This window comes from Geotrypetes seraphini, chromosome 6 (assembly GCF_902459505.1).
Source record: "Geotrypetes seraphini chromosome 6, aGeoSer1.1, whole genome shotgun sequence".
Taxonomy (NCBI): domain Eukaryota; kingdom Metazoa; phylum Chordata; class Amphibia; order Gymnophiona; family Dermophiidae; genus Geotrypetes; species Geotrypetes seraphini.
The window spans coordinates 64133821-64154445 of record NC_047089.1 but is presented as its reverse complement, the minus strand read 5'-3'; the positions used below and the strand labels follow the sequence as shown (position 1 = coordinate 64154445).

The following is a 20625-nucleotide window of genomic DNA, read 5'->3' as shown; positions in this document are numbered from 1 at the left end:
GATAGTACCAATACAGTGACTGCATACCCATGCATTCAGCAGTGCCAAATTTATGGATTAAGTTAAACACTGGCTCCAGTGTTTAATATAAGCTAGTTACCTTGCTGGATGAATATCGGCCCTCTGAGTAAATAACCTGTTAAACATCTACCACAGCTAGTAAAATGCACCTGATAATATCTAAGTTAAAAAAAATCCATTGTTTTCTTCTTTAAACCTTTACAGATTAAGCTTAAGTGCAGAAGACAACGATGGTGTGAATCTGTTTCCACTCGAGACATCAACAGTTTCAGAGACAGAAGAGTCCTTACTGAAGTGCGTTTATTTGCCACCTGGAATTTTTAGTATTTTTTTTCCTCTTTTCTTGTCTGTTTTTTAACTTTCCACATGTGTGTGAGGGTGGGAAAACCCCAGTGGTATGAGAACTGCAGAGAATTCTCCTCCAGGAGCATCCTCTGCATTGGTCTTTGACCAACAGATTCCTTCCCATCAACCATTTCTGCTAGGGGTCAGACTGCCATATAAAGGCAAAAAAGCCTTATATGGCAACCTAAACCCTAGTGGTAGTACTGTGAGACTAATACTAGGGGACCTGTCTAGTCTACCCTAACCTACCAAGGGTGAATTAAGGTAGGTGTGGGAGAGCCTGAGGGGGTGGGGGTCTTCAGTGGTATATTTTTTTTTTGGGGGGGGGATAGGGAATACAATACAGTACAGTATAAAAACTTAAATTTCGCTATATTGCCAAGTAGGTTTAGTGCGGATTACTATGGTAAGAGAAGGAATAAAATATCCCAAAGTTACATAAAAATATAATTATAACAATGATTAATAAAAGATAAACTAAAAAAAACCCTCTCAAAGTGCCAGGAGGGTAGCAACACATGACATACCAATTGCATGGCGAGGAGTGGCCTACAGAGAATCCAAGGGTCGGACACGAATGAATAGACAGTAGCAGTAGTAGTAAACAAAACAAAACAAAAAAAAAGAACAACTTCATAGCTGCCAAAAAAAAGCAAGGGGAGTCATTTTATTTTTCCCACTTTAGCCCCTTTAAAAAATGCTTCCAGGGAGCAGGATCATGCATTTTGTGAGGTTTGTTGCATGTTGCGTTGATCCTGTACCACAGGAGTTGCAGTATTATGTTACTGCAAGTTAACGACTTCCATGCTAATAGACTAGGTCCCTTTTTCGCGAAGGTGCGCTAATCGATTTAGCACACGCTAACATGTGCATGTTAGTCTATGGACACGTTACTGTTTAGTGCACCTTAGTAAAAGAGGGGGTAAGCTTCAATAAAAAAGCTAGCCTTCACTGCAGATTAGTAACTTCACCTCTAAGTCCACATGCAGTAATGCCCTGTGTTAGCATGCTTTCGTACATAGGCCTTTTTATTCAGCAAATTTGCTTTGCTTAGTTGACCAGGATTTCCATACATTGAACTTTGAAATGGTTTTGTTCCACAGCGGTCAAACAGAACTGGAAATGTCACCCATCGATCAGGTAAATGCACCAGTCTTGTCTTCTGAATAATTTCTATTTCTGGCCATTTTGTCCTTACTCTGCTCACGGCCCTCTCCCTGACTAAGGATCCATATCGGTACTAACTCACGTCAAGCTCTGCTGTTTGATGACTTGCTGAATCACCGGCAGCCGAAGCTTACTGAGTGCCACCAGTATATGCCATTACTACTGCATTCTAGTGTCACTCAAACCTCAGGCACGCTTTTTTGGTTCAGATCATATCTAAGCATTGAGCTGAGGATAGTCCTTGCGTGGCTGACACTGAGAACTTACATGATAGGAAGTATTAACATCTTGCCATCCAGTTTCACTGGGGACAGTGGGCTGTTAAAACTCTTTTTGAAGCAGGAATATTAAGCCTACCCCTGCCCCAGACAAAACAGAGCCCAGGATCTGGAATGAAGTGGCTTGTGTGAGACATAGCAGATGTGTAGAGCAGGTGGGCATCAGCGTCCCTTTCTTTAACAAGAGCCGGTCCCTTCCCTTGTTTGTTTTTCCTAGATGAGCATGCACACTAGTGTCTTCTGTCCTTGTGTGTCTCGTCTTGCGTGGTCCTGCTGGAACCAGCCCAGAAACTTGGGGGTTTATCTGCCCTGGCTCTAGGCCAGGGGGTCTCAAAGTCTCTCCTTGAGGGCCGCAATCCAGTCGGGTTTTCAAGATTTCTCCAATGAATATGCATGAGATCTATGTGCACGCACTGCTTTCAATGCATATTCATTGGGGAAATCCTGAAAACCCGACTGGATTGCGGCCCTCAAGGAGGGACTTTGAGATCCCTGCTCTAGGCCAACTCAGTGCTGGGTCATTGCATTTGCTTCAGAGCATCTGTTTCCTGCCTCTTTCCTGCCATGCGTCCTGTCCTGTGTCTTCTTCCTGCTTCTTCTCCAGTGCCTGCTCCTGTGCCAGATTTCTGCTCCAGGTTTTGTCTGAACACCTGTCTTGCCTTGTCATTTCATGTTCCTGCATGCCTTGTTTCATTGAAATTCATTTTTTGGACACTTGTATGGATAAGTATTTTTTTAATTTGTCCTTAGTACTAAGATCTGTGCTAAATAAAGGGGTATTTCACCAGGTCAGCAGGTCTGCACATGCTTTTATTTGCTCACAAAGGAACTGCTTTATCAGGATCCCTGATGTCTTGTTCTTCTGCTAAAAAGTCTATGCCCAATCTTTCCTTTGGAGCCATAATAAGTTGGGGGAAAACAGGTCAAAATAGATAAAGCAGTCCACAAGATTTTCAAGCGATTTAAGTGGACAGAAGAGACTGCTGCCCACCTAAGTTGCCTGTGGCCAACTAACTGCCAATATTCAATGACGCTTAACAGGCCAGTGTGGCTGAATATTGACGCAAAACAGCCTTGTTAAAAGCGAGCAGGCCAGGGGTGGTGTTGGGGGGAAGGAGCTGGTAGTTATGCGGGTGCTGGCGATATTCGGTGCCAGCACTTGCATAGTTAATTGGGTAGATTAAGAACAATTTCAGAGCTGTCCTAAATTTGCTCAGCTAGCTAGACGGACTCTGTCACTAAATATTGGTCAGAACCCTCATTAAAAAAAATTGTGTCAAGTTGCCCTCTGATCCCCCAATCCCATCCCCGTGATAAGTTCCTTAGGCACCCTCCCAGCCCAGCCCTGATGAAAAAAAAGACCCCTCCACCCCTCTCACTAGATCTATATACCCTCCCATCCCAATTCCAGATAGCTCCCCCAAGCCCTACCTGAAGTCCCTGGTGATCCTGGTGGGAGGGAGGATCTTGTCTCAGGCCTTGGCTTAAAATTGGTTTGAAATCGGCTGGGACTGCATAGTTTTGGCAGCCACCGCTGTTTCAGTTAGGCCCAGATGCTCAGTGCCCATGCTTGGATATGGCCCGGTACTGAGTATCAGGGGCTAATTCTCCCCGCAGCTGTTAGCATTTTAAAAAAAAAAAAAAAGCTGACCGATACAGGCTGAATATTATGCTTAGTACATAAGTTACTGGGATTTCATTGTAGAACATAACATTTTACTTTTATGATTTGATTTCAGGTGCCCTAATATTAAAACTGTCTTGTCAGTCCGTGGCGATCACGGATATTTAATTCCAGAGCCATATCCGTCCGCCGGCATTAAATATCCGGCTCAAAATTCGCTGCCGAAGACTTAGCCAACTAAACTGATATTCAATAGCTAGCTGGCTTAAGCAAAGCGTCAAAAGATAGATCTGCTTTATAGGTGGGTCTATCTAGTCACTAATCTTAGCCCGGCTAGCTGCTGAATACTGGCAGTTTCATAGTCGGTCACTGACCAATCTGAAGAGTGGGATATTCAGCGGAAGATGACTGGTTATCCCTCACTGAATATCAGAATATAGCTGGCTAAGTAGTATCTAGCTGATTGAGAGCCGGTCCCAGCCAGCTAAATACTGCTGAATATCAGGCCCAGAATGCTTTACGAGGGTTCTTCAGAAACTTTAAGCACTTTCATATTTTTACAGGAAATGGTTGAGGCAGGAGAAGTGGTAAGAGGGCGTGTCATAGAATGTCATGGGATAAATGTATTGTAAAACATAGTGATTATGTGGAAAAGTGATATAGTTTGCTTTTAAACTAAACTAAAACTTAGCTTTGTATACTGGGTCTTCAACCAAAGTGGAGCTCGATTCAGTTAACAGAAACTAAAAAAGTACAAAGAATGAGAAAATAACAGACAGAAGTATTAGTATGGCTGATTTTTGAAATGATTAGCAAATAAAATAGTTTTTAAAGATTTGCGAAAAAGTTGAATAGAACCAGAACCCTTAAAATAAGAGAAAGCTCGTTCCATAATTGAGATAATTTGAAGATCAACGATTGACTGAAATTCTTGATTCCTTTGATTCCTTTCACTGAAGGGAGAGTTGTGTAAAAAAAAAAAAAAAGTGTGAAAACCTTTTGAAGATGAAGTATTACGTGCACATTTTCTGAGACCATCAGCACTTTTGCATATACAATACTCCCCCGATATTCGAGGGGGTTCCATTCCAGGAACCCCCGTGAATATTGAAAAACCGCAAATATGGTTTTTAGCAGGGAAGACAGGAAAGGGCAGTCGGAGAGGCAGGAGAGGGCAGCTGGAGCGCTGGCGAGTGAAAGAAATCACTCGTGATATGCTTCGACCGTCTCTTCCTGCCCTAAAGTTTGGCCTCACCAATCAGGAGCTGCTTTGACATGCAGCTCCTGATTGGTGAGGTCCGACTTTAGGGCAGGAAGAGGCGGTTGGAGCATACCGAGAGTGATTTCCTTCACTCGCCGGCTGCCCTCTCCTGCCTCTCCGGCTGCCCTCTCCTGCCCAGTCATTCACGGTCAGAAAATAATGCGAATGACTAGGATTGCGAATCGCTGACCGCAAATGATGGGGGGAGCACTGTATCACAAACCCTCTTAACAGTGATACCTTTCTGTTAGGACAGCACTAACTGCTTCCATTACTGTTCTCAGTAGCTTCATGGTACTGTTTTTTATCATTGATGCGCTGTCTGGGTTTGTTTCATTGTGCAGAATGAGTTCATCATCCAGGACTTGGAAAGTCAAAGTTTTCCAGATGAGGTGAGTCACTTTCATAAGAATCTCTTGCATTTCAATCATTATCAATCTCTGCTTATTTTTTTATTTTATTAAATGTATAATTCCATTTCATTAATGTGTCTTCTTTTAACCAACTTTACTTATCTGACATCGTCAGGAGGTGATACAACGCCGACATGTTTCACCTTCTGGCTTTTTAGAGACATCCCCTATAAACATAAAACTTCAATAAATATCTTCTTTATCAATGACAATGGAAGCACAAGAGATTCCTATGAAAATGGAAATGCATTGTGGTTGTGAGGGGATGATTTTAGTGGAAGCAGTGCCTTGAAGTACATTTGCTGCTTAATTGGGTTTATTTTGTAAAGGGAACATAACACACCTATGTGCCTATACCAGTGGCATAGCTATGAGTGAATGTGGGTGGGCAGAGGCCCACCCACATTGAACCTTGGCCCGCCCAGAAACTGCACACCCTTGAAGTACCTGGCAGTGATCCCCGAGCTTCTCCAGCTGAAAACCTCCTCCGAAGGTGCCCAGAACTCCCTTCTGCTAAATGCGAAAATTTGACTATTGAATGGGATGCCCCTTCCCTTGTTCAAAAGTAGTCTGAAAACCCACCTTTTTGAGATTGCCTCTAACACATTACCTCCCTCCCTCTGCTCATCACCCTAGCCAGCAGTTCAACCATCCCCTGCTAACTGTAACCCCTACCTTGGCATCCTGTTTGTCTGTCTTGATTGATTAGATTGTGAGCTCATTCGAACAGGGACTGTATCCTTTGTGACTCTGTACAGCACTGCGTACGCCTGGTAGCTGTCTAAAAATAATTAATAAAAATAGTAGTAGTGGTGATGTCAGCTGCCAGGAATACTGCCATCAACTGCTGAGCTTGGGTAGAGGGAGGTGAAGAAGTTTCAGTGGCACAATCCAAATAAAAAGCAATTCTATAAAAGAGAGTGTGCATTTATGTGCCGCGTGTGTGTGTGTGTGTAAAATGACAAAATACTAGCGCTGATGCAAATAAGTGTATCCGTACATGTATAAGTGCTAGCAGGACTGAAGCATTATTGAGTAAGGTGCATGCGCATGAATGCAAGGGTGGCATATAGAGCGTGGGCGGACAGTGGGCATGGCTCCCACTTATAGGCATAAATTACAGAGTTCTGGAAGTTACCCGCGCCCTTGCTATGCTTTTTATGCAGCCACTATTACACCCGATCTGTGGCTGCTATAGCTTCATATGCGTACATGCTAGGCATACTGATGCCACATGAAGGTTATATTCTGTAACAGAATCACTACGCGGCATCGGAGCACCTCATCGGAGACACCCACTTAAAAAAATTATCCACAAGAGGGCTTGGTTTAGTAAATGGCATCCAAAAAGAGACACTGAAAAAAATAGGTGCCAGGTGCTATTCTGGAAACACCTGTGTAGAAGAAGAGCTACTCTACCAACATGTGCAATTTTGAACAGCCTATGTCAGTTAATAAAAAAGGTATGTCCACTTTTGCATCGATTTCAGTACATCTGCAGTGGCATTGCCAACATGAATTCTTTGCCATGATATATTAGAGGAGAACCCGCTCTAGATAAGTTTAAAAGTTTTTTGAAAACTTTTTTTTTTAAAGATGCTTTCAGAAGTTAAAATTCACTAGTCACACTTATTTGTATAGGTCTTTTGGTTTTTTGTTTTTTTTTAAACATATCTGCTTCTGCTTTTAGCCCCCCCCCCACCCAATGTTTGACCCTTCAATGTTATCATTCTCAAAAAATTTTGGAGTTCCACCCCCTCTCCCCATTGTTTTCTGTAAGTCTATCTATTGTTTTTGTTAAAATATTTGTGAAATGTTCTTATTACCCCTTTTTTATACAGTGGAACCTTGGTTTACAAACATAATTCGTTCCAGAAACATGTTCGTAAACCAAATTGCTCGTATATCAAAACGAGTTTCCCCATAGGAAGTAAGGGAAACTCGCTTGATTGGTTCCACCTCCCCCTCCCCCCGAGGCCACCGGCGCTGCTCCACCCCCCCCCCCCCGCACTCTAACCGGCATTGCTCCCCCCTGAAAATGCCGCCCTACCCCCCCCCCCCCCATTTGAACCATCATCGCACACACACCCCGCTCAAACCGGCATCACTCCCGCCCACGAACACCCTCCCGAGAACTGACATTGCATCCCCCCACTCGAAATGGCATCGCTCCCGCCCGCTCCCACTCCCCCAAGAACCGGCATCACACCCCCATGCTGGAAGCGGCTTCCCCCGCCCGCCCACCCAAACAAGCCCCTTACCCCATCTGGCACTGGCACACAGCACCAACCCACAGGACGTGCCGGTGCCAGTCAATGAAGATTTCGCCTCATGCCTGGGCTGGGCCTTGAGCATCTGCACATGCTCAAGGCCTTCTGGCTCTCGTTCTCTCCGAGAATCTCAACATTTGGTTTGTGAATCATGATTTGCTAGAATGTTTTGTTCATCTTGCAAAACACTCGCAAACCGAGGTTTGACTGTATTTGTAATTCACTTTGAAACTGTGTTATAAGCAGTGCTTCTCGATCCAGTCCTCGATCCAAACCAATCCCATCAGGTTTTCAAGATACCCATAAAGAATATGCATGAGATAGATTTGCATGCGCTGCCTCCTTGGTATATAAATATATCTCATGCATATTCATTGTGGATATCCCGAAAACCTGAGGGGAACTAGGGTTGCCTCAAGGACTGGGTTAAGAAGCACCGTGTTATAGCATGAGAGATTACATACAATATATTCAAGAGTGGATAAGGGGAAAGGGAGGACAGTATGTAGCTAGCTTATTCTTTGTTTTTTTGTTGGTGTTGGAACCTACAGGCTGAAGACGGAAGTCCTCCAACATCTCCCAGTGGAAACAGTGCAACTGCTTTTGGCCTCAAGCCCCGGTCCGGTAAGTTGAAAAGAAAGAGTGGGTTCCGACAAAGCAGGTTCTCCTTCTATGTTTCTAAACTGATTCTGAATAAAAATCCAACATGTGCACTTCAGTAGTTACCAAGGACCTCTTCATTCACTGACATTGAGCTAATAGGGGATTTGCAGTTGCCATCAATTCATTGTCGACAGAGATTGAGAGAAAGAAGAGCAGCTCATCAATAATTTTGAACCTTTGTAAATATAAAAAAATTATGCACGATTGTTATGGAACCACTATGCAATCTCACTAGTTGGATTTGCTGCGTAGCCGATCTCATAGCATGGCTTTGATTTTCTGTTTCTTGGGCAAAATGTTTCTGGGTGTAATTTGTATGGAGTATGCAGAAGATAGACACCCAGATTCATTAACTAAAAGGGCTTTATTAAACCAAACATGTATCACTTGGAAAATGCACCTTTATATATTAAATCATTGTATTAGGATTAGTGTTACTGGAGAATGTAATACAGTCGACTCCACCTAAAGTGCACGTCGGTAAGCGCACGCTTTGGTTATCTGTAGCCTACCACTAAGGTCCAATTTTTTATTCTTAATATTAAAGTCAATGGCCATACACTTCGGATATTTGCAATTCTGATAAGCACACAATCCGCATATGTGCACTGATGTCGTAGGTCCCACCTGTATGCTTTCACGTAACATTCACTCCGGTTAAAAGCAATCACGTATATGAGCCGCGTGTTTCAGAACAGCAGTCTAGGCCTGGCCATGTGTTCAAACTTTTGGAACTGCATCATGGCGTCGCGTGGACAAAAATCATTGTCTTCGGCCGAACGTGTCCACCATGCTGATGTCAGACGCCGCTTAGGTGTTGTTATTACAGTACTTCTACGTAAATTGGAAGGGCCTGTCCCCTGAGAGTGGTGTACTCCAGGTCCTTCTGCAGTTGCTCACGTATGGTCTCCCAATTAAAGCAATAGAGACCTATACACCGCTTTCAAACGTAGTGAAGCTGTTGGCTTCAAGGTGCCTGCCTGTTGAATATGAGAGCAACAAAAAGAAAGGGATAATCGCATACTTCAAACGTGATTACAGATCACTCGTCCTAAGATATGTGATGGCAGTAATCGATGCAAGCATGGAATCCTGCCCCCGAGCTGCTGATCTCGCAAGAAAAATGACAGTGCTTACATGGTACTCCGTTTAAGAGCACGTGGCAAATCGGTCCAAAGGGCTTGCACTTAAGCGGAGTCGACTGTATATATACTGCTGCTTAGTCTGTAGTTGAGAGGAAACTGAAATTGTACAGTGACACTGTGTTTGATGCTTAAAATGTTTGTATAAGGAATGAACAAAATTGACTTGTATTATTAGTTCTCTCTTTAACCCATTTTTGCTCAGTGTTCCAAAACTGTTTTAGAAATCTAGAGTGAAAATCAAAATCTGAGCAAAAACAGGTTAAATAATTTATAACTTTCTCCCATCAAGTATGAAGTGAGTGACACCTGCTGGCCAGTTGACAGATTGCAGTTGTTTATTTTATTTTATTGGTCTTTTACAAAGCCGTGGTAGCCATTCAATTCCTATGAGCATTTAGTGCATTTACTGCAGCAGCATGGCTACCGCAGATTTGTAAAAGGAGCTCATATTTTGGGCCTGATATTCAAAAAAAAAAGTCAACCTCGTAAATGTATGCTTCTGAGTTAAATTTCTAAATTTGTTCCCTATTTTCAGCCAAACTTAGGTGGATACATATTTAGTTGAAAATTCATCTTAAATTTAAGAGCTTAAAAGTTATGCTCATAAATTTATGCCTGTCATTGGTTTTTAGTGCCAGTTGTGGTGGTAATAGCTCTGATGCTCATATGAGCATCCGAGCTGTTATTGCTGGGGCTGGCGCTAAAAGCCGCACTACGGTTTTGTAAAAGGGGGGCTTTATGAACCTAGTAGTACTGAAAATAAGAGCTAAGTTCCAAACTTCTTTTCCCCGCCCTAAAGCCACCCCTGTTGCCACCTCATTTTATGCTCGTAAGAGTTCAGCGAAATTTTGAGCAAAAATCTATGCACTCAGCCCTAGTAGATTTTCAAAGAGGTCATTTTATGAGCATAACTTTCAAAGTTAGGAGCATATATTCTTTGAATATTGAACCCTTTATTTTTTGACTTTGAATGTCCTTTAAACAAGACATACATAACCAAGCAGAGAGAAACTTCTTAAATCAGAAGCAAAATGCTCATTGAAGTGATCAGAATCAAGTCACTCTGTGGAAGATATTTTGCTGCACTTTAGAAACAGAGGGTTCGATATTTAGCTGATGGTGGTGAGTTTTGCTCACCAGCGACAGAGTTATTCCCAGATATTTAAAGCCTGGACTTGTGCAGGCTTTAGCTTTGCATATTCAGTTATTTTTAAGCTGGCCAACACATAGGGCTCCTTTTATCAAGGCGCGCTACGGGGTTTAGCGCGTCGGACATTTCATCACGCGCTAACCCCCGTGGCAGCCTAAAATCCTAACGCCTCATCAATGGAGGCGTTAGGTACTAGCGCGGCAGGCGGTTCAACGTGCGGTATTCGCGCGTTAAACCGCTACCGCGCCTTTGTAAAAGGACCCCAATAGCTGCATAAGCCGATTTTCAGCACTTAAGCAGCCATGGGCTAGCACATAAAAATAGGACAGACTCTCATGTGGTATCAGGTATGGTCAGCAGCCAGCTAAATCACTTTGAATAGCAGCATAGTGGTTAGAGCTACAGCCTCAGCACCCTAAGGTTGTGGGTTCAAACCCACACTGCTCCTTGTGACCCTGGGCAAGTCAATCCCTCCAATTCCCCAAATATATTAGATAGATTGTGAGCCCGCCAGGACAGACAGGGGGAAATGCTTGAGTACCTGAATAAATTCATGTAAACTATTCTGAGTTTCCCTGGGAAAACAGCATATAAAATTGACTAAATAAATAAATAGTGGCTGAATATTGGTGCAAAACATTTGGCCCTTAAGCAAGTTAGGCAGCTTGATTTTATCAATGTAAATGCTGAAAATTCTTGCATAAGTGAGGTGTGCATTCATTACATGCTGGCAGTTTCATAATTTGCTTGGAATATCAGGCCCATCATTTATGCAAGTCAAGTTGATGATGATAATGATAATAATAATAATAATGGACTCAATGTTCAAAGTGATTTAACCAGCCTGAAATGGCTATCCACCCATATTTGGCGGTGCTTAACTGGTGAGTGCCGCTGAGTATCACCAGATACCGCTAAAGTGAAGGCTGACTATTTTGTGGGTGGTCCGGGGTCGGAGTCAGTACTTAATGCAGTTAAGTGCCAATGTGCAGCACTTAACCACCTAAGTTACGTAAGCAGTCATATCAGACCACATAAAACACAGTCCTATTCCACACGTAAGACTTCTCAGGAAACTACAAAGCCATGGAATAGAGAGGGATATACAAAGAGGGATAGGCAAATGGCTGGAGAACAGAAAACAGAGAGTGGGCATAAATGGGAAGTTCTCCAATTGGGAGAAAGTGACTAGCGGTGTACCCCAGGGCTCGGTGCTTGGGCCGATCTTATTTAATATTTATATCAATGACCTAGAAGAAGGAACATCCAGTGAGATCATCAAGTTTGCAGACGACACAAAGCTATGCCGGGCGATCAGATTGCAGAAGGATAGCGAGGAACTCCAGAGCGACTTGTGTCAATTAGAGAAATGGGCGGAGAAATGGCAGATGAAGTTTAATGTGGAGAAATGCAAAGTAATGCATTTAGGCAGAAAAAATAAGGAATACGAGTACAGAATGTCAGGTGCAACTCTGGGTAAGAGCGAACAAGAAAAGGACCTGGGTGTACTGATAGATAGGACCCTGCACAATGTGTGGCGGCGGCAAAGAAAGCAAATAGGATGTTGGGCATGATAAAGAATGGAATCACGAGTAGATCGGAGAGGGTCATAATGCCGCTTTATAGAGCAATGGTCAGACCCCACTTGGAATACTGCATCCAACATTAGTCTCCCAACCTAAAGAAAGATATAAAACTGCTGGAGAGGGTGCAGAGACGAGCAACGAAACTAGTAAATGGTATGGAGAAACTGGAATACGAGGATCAACTTAAGATACTGGGATTGTTCTCCCTTGAGAAAAGGAGACTGCGAGGGGATATGATCGAGACCTTCAAAATACTGACAGGAATCGACAAAATAGAGCAGAAAAAATTATATACATTGTCCAATTTGACACGGACAAGAGGACACGGAATGAAGCTAAGGGAGGACAAGTTCAGGACAAATATTAGGAAGTTCTGCTTCATGCAGAGAGTGGTTGACACCTGGAATGCTCTCCCAGAGGAGATTATTGCAGAATCGACCGTCCTAGGATTCAAAAGCAAACTAGATGCACATCTCCTTACGAGAGGCATAGAAGGATATGGCTGACTAAAAATTACTCCAACTCACACACAAGAGGACTAAAACTAAAGTCAATCCTTGCTGGTTATACTGCTCTCAGAAACCTGTGCCGTCCTCACATGTCGTTCGGGACCATATGAATATGGTCCCGAACGACATGTGAGGACGGCACAGGTTTCTGAGAGCAGTATAACCAGCAAGGATTGACTTTAGTTTTAGTCCTCTTGTGTGTGAGTTGGATTTGTTTTCATATGAGGACGATTTTGCCTAATACAGAGATTGGAGTATATGACTAAAAATTACGCCAGGTGTACACCTGGCAGGGCCTCCGCGTGTGCGGATCGCCAGACTTGATGGACCGAAGGTCTGATCCTGAGATGGTGCTTCTTATGTTCTTATACAGTGTCACTTAGGTGGTTAAGTGCTAAATATCGCACTTCATCAAATAAGAAATAGCTGGCACATTAACCCAAATATTCAGTGGTGGTGCCCGGGCATGGCCCGGCATTGAATATCCAAGAATAATACCAGGAGCAGCAAAAAAAAAAAAAGGGTCACTGCTGCCAGCTGAATATTTACCCTAATAATAATAGTGATTTGGAATGTCTTCGTCTCATCCATTCTAGATAAATGGCGCTTTACTAAATTGTACTGGCTATTTATTATAGTAAGAAATTGTACCCAAGGACCTAGTCTAGTGACCACAAAGGATAACAAAATACAGATGTTTTAAATGGAACTGTTATGAATAGTACTTTATACACTTAACTGAAAATTGAAGATCAAAGGATTGTGGTTGCTGTATTAGTCTTCTTAAATACACTGAAATAAGGATCAACTAACTCAATACATCTGTGTCTAGAATTTGCATACAAGGTTTCTGACCTGAAGAAAAGAGAACAGTTCATGAAAGCCAGTTACAAGAAGTGTTTGTAGAACCTTATTTCTATGTAAAAGGTTGAAGGTAAATGTTGAATTAGAAGCCTCTAAGCAAGTTGAGACACAGAATTCACTTACTCACATGGCATCTCATATACTAACTCACAGGTTAATACTTACCCCCTCTTTTACTAACGCATAGCGCGGGTTTTAGCGCCGACAACGGCAGTAACTGCTTCGATGCTTATAGAATTTCGAATGAGATCTCACCAAATGCACCCGATACATGGATCCCCAGTACATTGTACCCCATATTTCCATATCTATACAGGAAGAGGTGCAAAAGTACACATTGCAAATGACATGCAGAAATTAATTATGCAGTTTCAGCGCAAAATTTCCTTCCCTCATCCCCACACAGGCCAACACATCATTTTCATCAGAGTTAATGTTGGGTGGGTTTTGTAGTATTTTTCATACTGATTTCAAATCTGTGTTTAGTTTTTCACTAGCGCGTCACATTTTTGTGATGAAGCTCATATATAATTATAAACGTTAATTGGGTGATATATCATATGTTTATAGGATAAACGTATAAGGAGGGTTAATGACAGTTGTGTTTATTTTTTTATGCTACAGACATTATTTACGGTGATTAATTTCAGTCTTTATCATGCCAAGACATTGTATTAATCATCCAAATAGTTTCTGTTATGTCTGTGGTTCATTCATGACGTAAGCACAACGTCACCCAATTACCGTAGATCTGAAGAAGGTATACAAATTGTACTTTGGCTGTCCACTGGGTGACCAGGATAAGTCTTGGGCTCCACATATCATCTGTACCAGTTGTTCCAACGGACTTTGTGACTGGCTCAATCAACGAAAGGCAGCGATGTAATTTGCAATCCCAATGATATGGAGGGAACCGTGAGACCATATTAAAGATTGCTACTTTTGCCTTGTGAACAAAAACGGATTGTCAGCTAAAACTAAGCACAAAATTATATATAGTACTCTGGATTCTGCTGTTAGGCCTATTCCTCACGATAACTCATTGCCTGTGCTTGTACCTCCGCAAGATGGACTTGCTTCTGTGAAACATGATGAGGAATGTGATGATGATGCAGCAGCTGATCACAATCCAAAATTATCTGATCCTGATTATATGAATGATGAAGATTTAGAACTAGAGACCTTTACACAAGCTGAGCTCAATGATCTTATTCGTGATCTAAATCTTTCAAAAGAAAAAGCTGAACTTCTTGCTTCAAGGCTTAAGCAAAAGCACATGCTTGCAAAAGATGCTAATATAACTCATTACAGAAAAAAGAATCATAACTTAACAACATTCTTCACTGTAAATGGCTCATTGTGCTTTTGTCATGACATTAACAGGCTCTCAACAGTTTGTCACAAGTGCATTTTCCAGATGAATGGTGTCTCTTTATTGATTCTTCACAGAGAAGCTTGAAGGCAGTGTTACTGCACAACGGAAATTCCAAACCAAGTATACCAATTGCCCATTCTTCTCCTCTAAAGGAGTCTTATGAGAATATGAAGAATTTACTAGAAGCAATCAGTTATAAAACACACCAGTGGAACATCTGTGGTGATCTGAAGGTCATTGGAATTCTAATGGGAATGCAAGGAGGATTCACTAAATACTACTGTTTCCTGTGCTTGTGGGATAGCAGATCTACAGCTGAACATTATGTCAAGCATGTCTGGCAGCTGAGAGATACCTATAACCCAGGGACAAGCAGTGTGAAATTTATGCCATTGGTGGATCCTCATAAAATATTTCTTCCACCTCTTCATATCAAGCCACCTACCCAAAGTTTATTATAACAAAGATTGGCCATCTTTGTTATAAGATGGACTTTGCCATGTTGTAAGATGGATTTGGCCATCTTTGTTATAAGAAACTTTGGGTAGATGGCTGACACCGGCGCTAACGAGAGGACCCTTGAAAAAGCTAAAAGCAAAACATGTCGGGTCTATTCCTTCCACAATGCACTTAAGTTTGAATTGAAAGATCACTGAAAAAATTATTTCAGATAAGTTAAAGCTTTAAATGAAATTAATACTAAGTTTATAACTATTTATTTATTTATCTATTTATTTTGGGATTATAACAGAGTATATAACATAAAGCACAAAGCACTTTAAAAACAGATAAAAATTTATGAAAATAGCAAAAACCAAAAGAAAAATAATATAAATGAATTAAGAAATTGTAAGTTTGTTTGAGCCAGTGATGATAGAACCACGTAAAGCTCACCGTGATGAACTACATTGAGGCTGTGGAGTGGTGGGGCTGAGGCTCATATAAGTAATGAATAAATTTATAAAAATCTGATAGAAAGGTGGTTTTTGGAAGTAGTTTAAAGAAAGGTAATAAATTAACATTAGTCATAACTTTAAAAGTTTACGTGACTGAAAAAAAAAACTAATAACAGATCTGAAATCAGCGTGAAAAACTGATTTAGAAAAATGTGCTATGTTGTCAGATGATTCCGAAAAAACTTTTTTTGTTGCCTTGTGTTATTTAAGACTTGTAAAAGTACAGTATGTACACTGTGAATGTACATGTACTTTTGCCTGCAGCGATGGGCAAAGGTTTTTTGTTCTTTTTTTTGGAACCCAAGATTGATGTGGAGTTTTTTCTGATCTATGAAGTAATCTGAGATCTTTTTCTTCACTTCAAAAATGTATTTTTTTTTTTTCTTTGTGCGGTTCCGGGTAGTAGGCCTTTTTAGGGAAGGCTCCTTTATTCCTGCTATAGTGCTGTCTGAAGTGAGGTTATATTAGGTAGAATTGAAATACACTTTGCTCCCTGCAGTTAAGTAGGAAAGGCACCATAATCAACTCATGATCTTATATTAAGGGAAAGCGATTGGGACTTAGATACCGCCTTCTTGAGGTTTTACAACCACACTCAAAGTGGTTTATATACAGGTACTTCAGGCATTTTCACTATCTGTCCCAGTGGGCTCACAATCTATCTAATGTACCTGGGGCAGTGGAGAATTAAGTGACTTGCCACAGGTCACAAGGAGCAGTGCGGGGTTTGAACCCACATCCTCAGGGTGCTGAGGCTGTAGCTCTAACCACCGCACCACACTCCTCCTTATATGGGTAAACTTCAGTTTGATTATTGACTCCTAAGAATATAGAACTTTTCTCTTAATGGGAATTTAATAGGTCTTTCAAGTCATTCCTCTCTTCTTGGATTTTCTTAGGAGGAAATGCTTTAATGTTGAATTTAACTTTTTTGGATACATCTCAATTTTCTTTTGTGCATGTGTACATAGATAAATACATTCAGGGATACTTCAATGGCAGAAAGGCATTACTTTTTATGGAAATTCTGAAATGTTTCCTTTCTGCTTCCTACATTACCCTCCCTCCCCACACTTGCACACTTTTGTGAAGCTCTTTCAATAGCAGTAGTTGAATTTGATGGTGAAAAACACAATGCACTTGTTCCCATTATGATGTCAGTTCAAGCAAAGGCAAAGAATTCACTCACCATTCATCAAACTGTCTTATGTGATTGCACTTCAAACCACTGATGCAACCCTATGCAAAGGATTCAGTGGCCAAAAACAGAAACGAGAGACATTTCAAATCTTGATGCTATGACTGGGAAACAACTTCTGGATACAGCATTGCCGTTCAGTCTGAGACTTCCGATGTATAACAATTAAAACAGTCTGAATTTAAGAGAGAACTTTCTGCCAGAGAGAGATATCCTTAAAAGACAAGAGTGCTTTAACAGTGTTAATTAGGGATAATTGCTCAATTGACTGGAAATCAGTCAACAACTTACATTTTTAAAGAGAGCTGTCTTTTTTAAGAGTTTGTACCAAGCCAAATTTTTTTTTTCCTGTACTGTTTGAAAAATTCTTATTTAAGGTGATCTATAGAATAAAGTGAACTCTTAATATGAACAATAAGTTATGTAATTCAAAATGGTCTCATTTGCCTTCTGAAACTGTGGATCACCTGAGCTGTTTCAGACAGTGTCATTTGACCAGTTTGCTGCTTGGGCTGTGGAGTCAGTGGGCATTTTCTATGAGCACAGCAAAGAGAATCATGAAAAACTCAGATGTTAAAGAATGTATCATTTCTAAGTACTAACCTTTTTTCAATTCTGGCTATCGCTCTTCATTCTTGCCTTCCAAAATGATTTTGCTGGATCTTCTCTGCGCAATGTCTTCTCCATTTTTCATACTCTCCTAATAACCTCTATGCACTGCTGTCACTCCTTTTGTGTGGATTCCTGGTTCCTCTGCTATATTCCGGTCATCTCTTGCCCCCTCCACTGCAGACCTGTCCCTCCTTCCCTCATCTTGTCTCCTTCAATAAACTTACACAGGCACCGGTAGCACAGGACAGTTTTTTTTGCTGCCGTATCCCTTCAGAAGGCGACATTGACAGGGGGTAGGTTACTTCTCTGTACTTAAGTCAATGACTGCATTTCCAGTTGATTCTTTATTTAACTGCATGACCTCAATACTCTATGACCTCAATGCAAAAAAAATGCTGTGCTGAGCTCCAAGACACAGCTTTCTAATGCATGCACTAAAAATATTTTTACCCCTGATGCAGTAAGCCAGTGGTCTCCAATGCATGACCCAAAGGCCACATGTGGCCCCCAAAGCCCTCCACTACGGCCCTCAAACAGTTGGCGAAATGCCCTTCAAATTCTGTAAATGTGTTAATTTCAATCTTGCTAATTTGATATAGTAACTGCAAAACCTCTTAAGGGTGTTGCTCAGGTGTCTCATTTATGGAATTTTCTATTGTTGACAATCCAAAATAAAATGAGTGTTTAAAATATATCCTTGAAGTGTTATACTGTAGAATCAACAAGCAGGTCAAGGCAGCTTGCAAAATTAGTAGTATCTGTTAGCTTAAAATCTTTTTGCTGCCCTCAGAGCTTTCTCGTATTCACATGCGGTCCTTTACGTGGAAAAGGTTGGAGACCACCGCAGTAAGCCGATGGCATGCAAATTACCGCTGTGTTAAAAAAATGTGCAGTGCCTGAAAATACAGAGCACAGTGCCACAGCAATCTATCATTATTTTCTGCATAATGAGTAAAATGTTTCCTGTGGGTGCATGAGCGGGGATTGAAAGAAAGAAAGACAAAAGCTGACCTCTCTGTCTCCCATTCCATTCCCTACCCGCACTCCCCCCAAAAAACCCCCAACAAACCTATGAGGCCTAGATCCCCCAATCTCTATTGACTCAGCAATTTTACCCTCCAATGCATGCAACACCTTCTTCCCCCTCACCCTCCAGAACCCTCTTAACCCCACAAATGTTCCTGGTGGCCCATGGCCCCCTAGACTCCTGATCCCCCATCCCTTAAAATTTTTTGCTGGAGACCTTGACCGCTTGTACCTTGCACCTTTTTCTTAGCTCCCACCTCCACAAAAGATAGGCTTGGGGATATGAGGCCGCTCCTCCTCTCAAAGCCCCTTTCCACGTGCACCTTCAATACTGTGTTGCCCACTTGCTCCTGCTTCTTTGCCACAATTTTGAAAAAAAAAAGACCCATGAGTGTGTGGCGCAGTGGTTGGAGCTACAGCCTCGGCACCCTGGGGTTGTGGGTTCAAACCCCATGCTGCTCCTTGTGACCCTGGGCAAGTCACTCAGTCCTCCATAGCCTCAGGTACGTTAGATAGATTGTGAGCCCACCGGGACAGGTAGGGAAACATACTTGAGTACCTGATTGTAAAACCGCTTAGATAATCTTGATAGGCGGTATATAAAAACCTAATAAACTTGAAACTTTGAATGCACTGCAATGTCAGTCTGCCATATTAGAATATGGGAGAGGAGCAAGTGGACAATATTTTTCCTCTCAGTGTTGGAGATGCATGGGGAGAGGGGGTGTTGGGAATCCCCAGCCCTTGTTTTTGAGGGAGGGGGAAGAAAGGATGGAGGTGCAAGGGGGATACAGGCTACTAGGGAAATCTTCAGGGTGGGGAATGAATTGTACTGGTTTTATTTCAGATTTCCTTTCACTAGAGGTGTTTCAGCACCAGGTGAAGACTAGTGCAAGAAAATATTGAGTAAATCACTGCAATAAAGCATATTAAAACTGATGCACAATGCTGGTGTCCTTGTATTTTTCTTGGGCAAGTCACTTAATCCCCTCCCCCCCCCCCATTTCCCCAGGTACATTAGATAAATTATGAGCCTACCAGGACAGACAGGGAAAAATACTCGAGTACCCGAATAAATTTCTGTAAACCGTTCTGAGCTCCCCTGGGAGAACGGTACAGACAATTGAATTAATAAATAATTATTGCATGCTATCTATGAACATGGTAGATAACATGGCTCAGTTAACCCCACCAGAATAGCTAAACTGCATTGTGCTATTTGCAGTGTTAATTAATGAATAGGAAATTCCAGGAAATATCACCATCTTTTAACGCTGAGATTTTTTTGATTACTGCATGTTAATTTTGAAAATGAATAGCTTAGTAAATGGGGCCCCATATATTTTAAAGCCATGGTGCTCAATGAATATCTCATGATGCACAAGTATGTCGTGAATTGCAGGGAGGAATGTCTATGGGCCCATCAGCCTACCTCACTCTCCATCTCCAGAGAGCTCTTTTGGGATGTGGCTTGCTACATCTCAGTTCCTGACACACTGCCACTTCTGGGCAGCAGGAGTAGACTATAGGGCCTCTCACATCCATGCAGGACAACTGTGGTTTTGTTTGCTTCTGTGGGACAAATGTTCTTTTTAAGTTATGTGTGTGCACTACTTCTCAGGCTGCATCTCTTGTGCCTAACCCATGGGAGGTCTTGTTGCTGCCACAGGCTTTTCTCTCTTTGCCTGATTGACTGGATGGGTATGCTCTGTTTTGATATTAATCTCATTCCTCTTGAAATCAGCATTAGAGCTGAGTCTGCCCATGCATTTTGAGCATGCTTCCTTGCAGGAATAGAATAAGATATTTAGTACCTGGACACAGTCCGACATTGAATATTGGGACCCAATTATGTCCATGATGGCCATTGTTAAAAAAAAAAAAATGCAGACCATCACCAGCTGAATATTGACCAGATGTTCTCTTCTTTTTATTTGATCTAAGTTTGAAGAGAAAGCACTATAGATTAACAAATTAGAAAGTGTAAATGTGGAGAGCAATTTTATTACAGGTCGTCTATGTGTAAAGGTGACAAAGGTACCTTTTTTTAGCCCATTTTAGAGACACATAGGCGTCTGTGTGCCTTTTAAAAATACGAGGGCGAATCAAAAATTCAAGGCAATTGTTAAATTATGCGATAACCGGAACAGAGCTAGCAAAAT

General features: G+C 41.7%; 1 protein-coding gene across 3 annotated transcripts in view; it reads left to right on the top strand.

The window, feature by feature from the left end:
* Window positions 1–20625, top strand: part of LRCH1 (leucine rich repeats and calponin homology domain containing 1) — a 372824-nt gene that overhangs the window by 299855 nt on the left and 52344 nt on the right. For all 3 annotated transcript variants that reach the window (XM_033949848.1, XM_033949847.1, XM_033949846.1), the window contains 4 exons: window positions 226–315; window positions 1470–1506; window positions 5041–5088; window positions 7931–8003. In XM_033949848.1, coding sequence (XP_033805739.1) covers window positions 226–315; window positions 1470–1506; window positions 5041–5088; window positions 7931–8003 — 248 coding nt within the window. The remainder of the gene's footprint in view (window positions 1–225; window positions 316–1469; window positions 1507–5040; window positions 5089–7930; window positions 8004–20625) is intronic.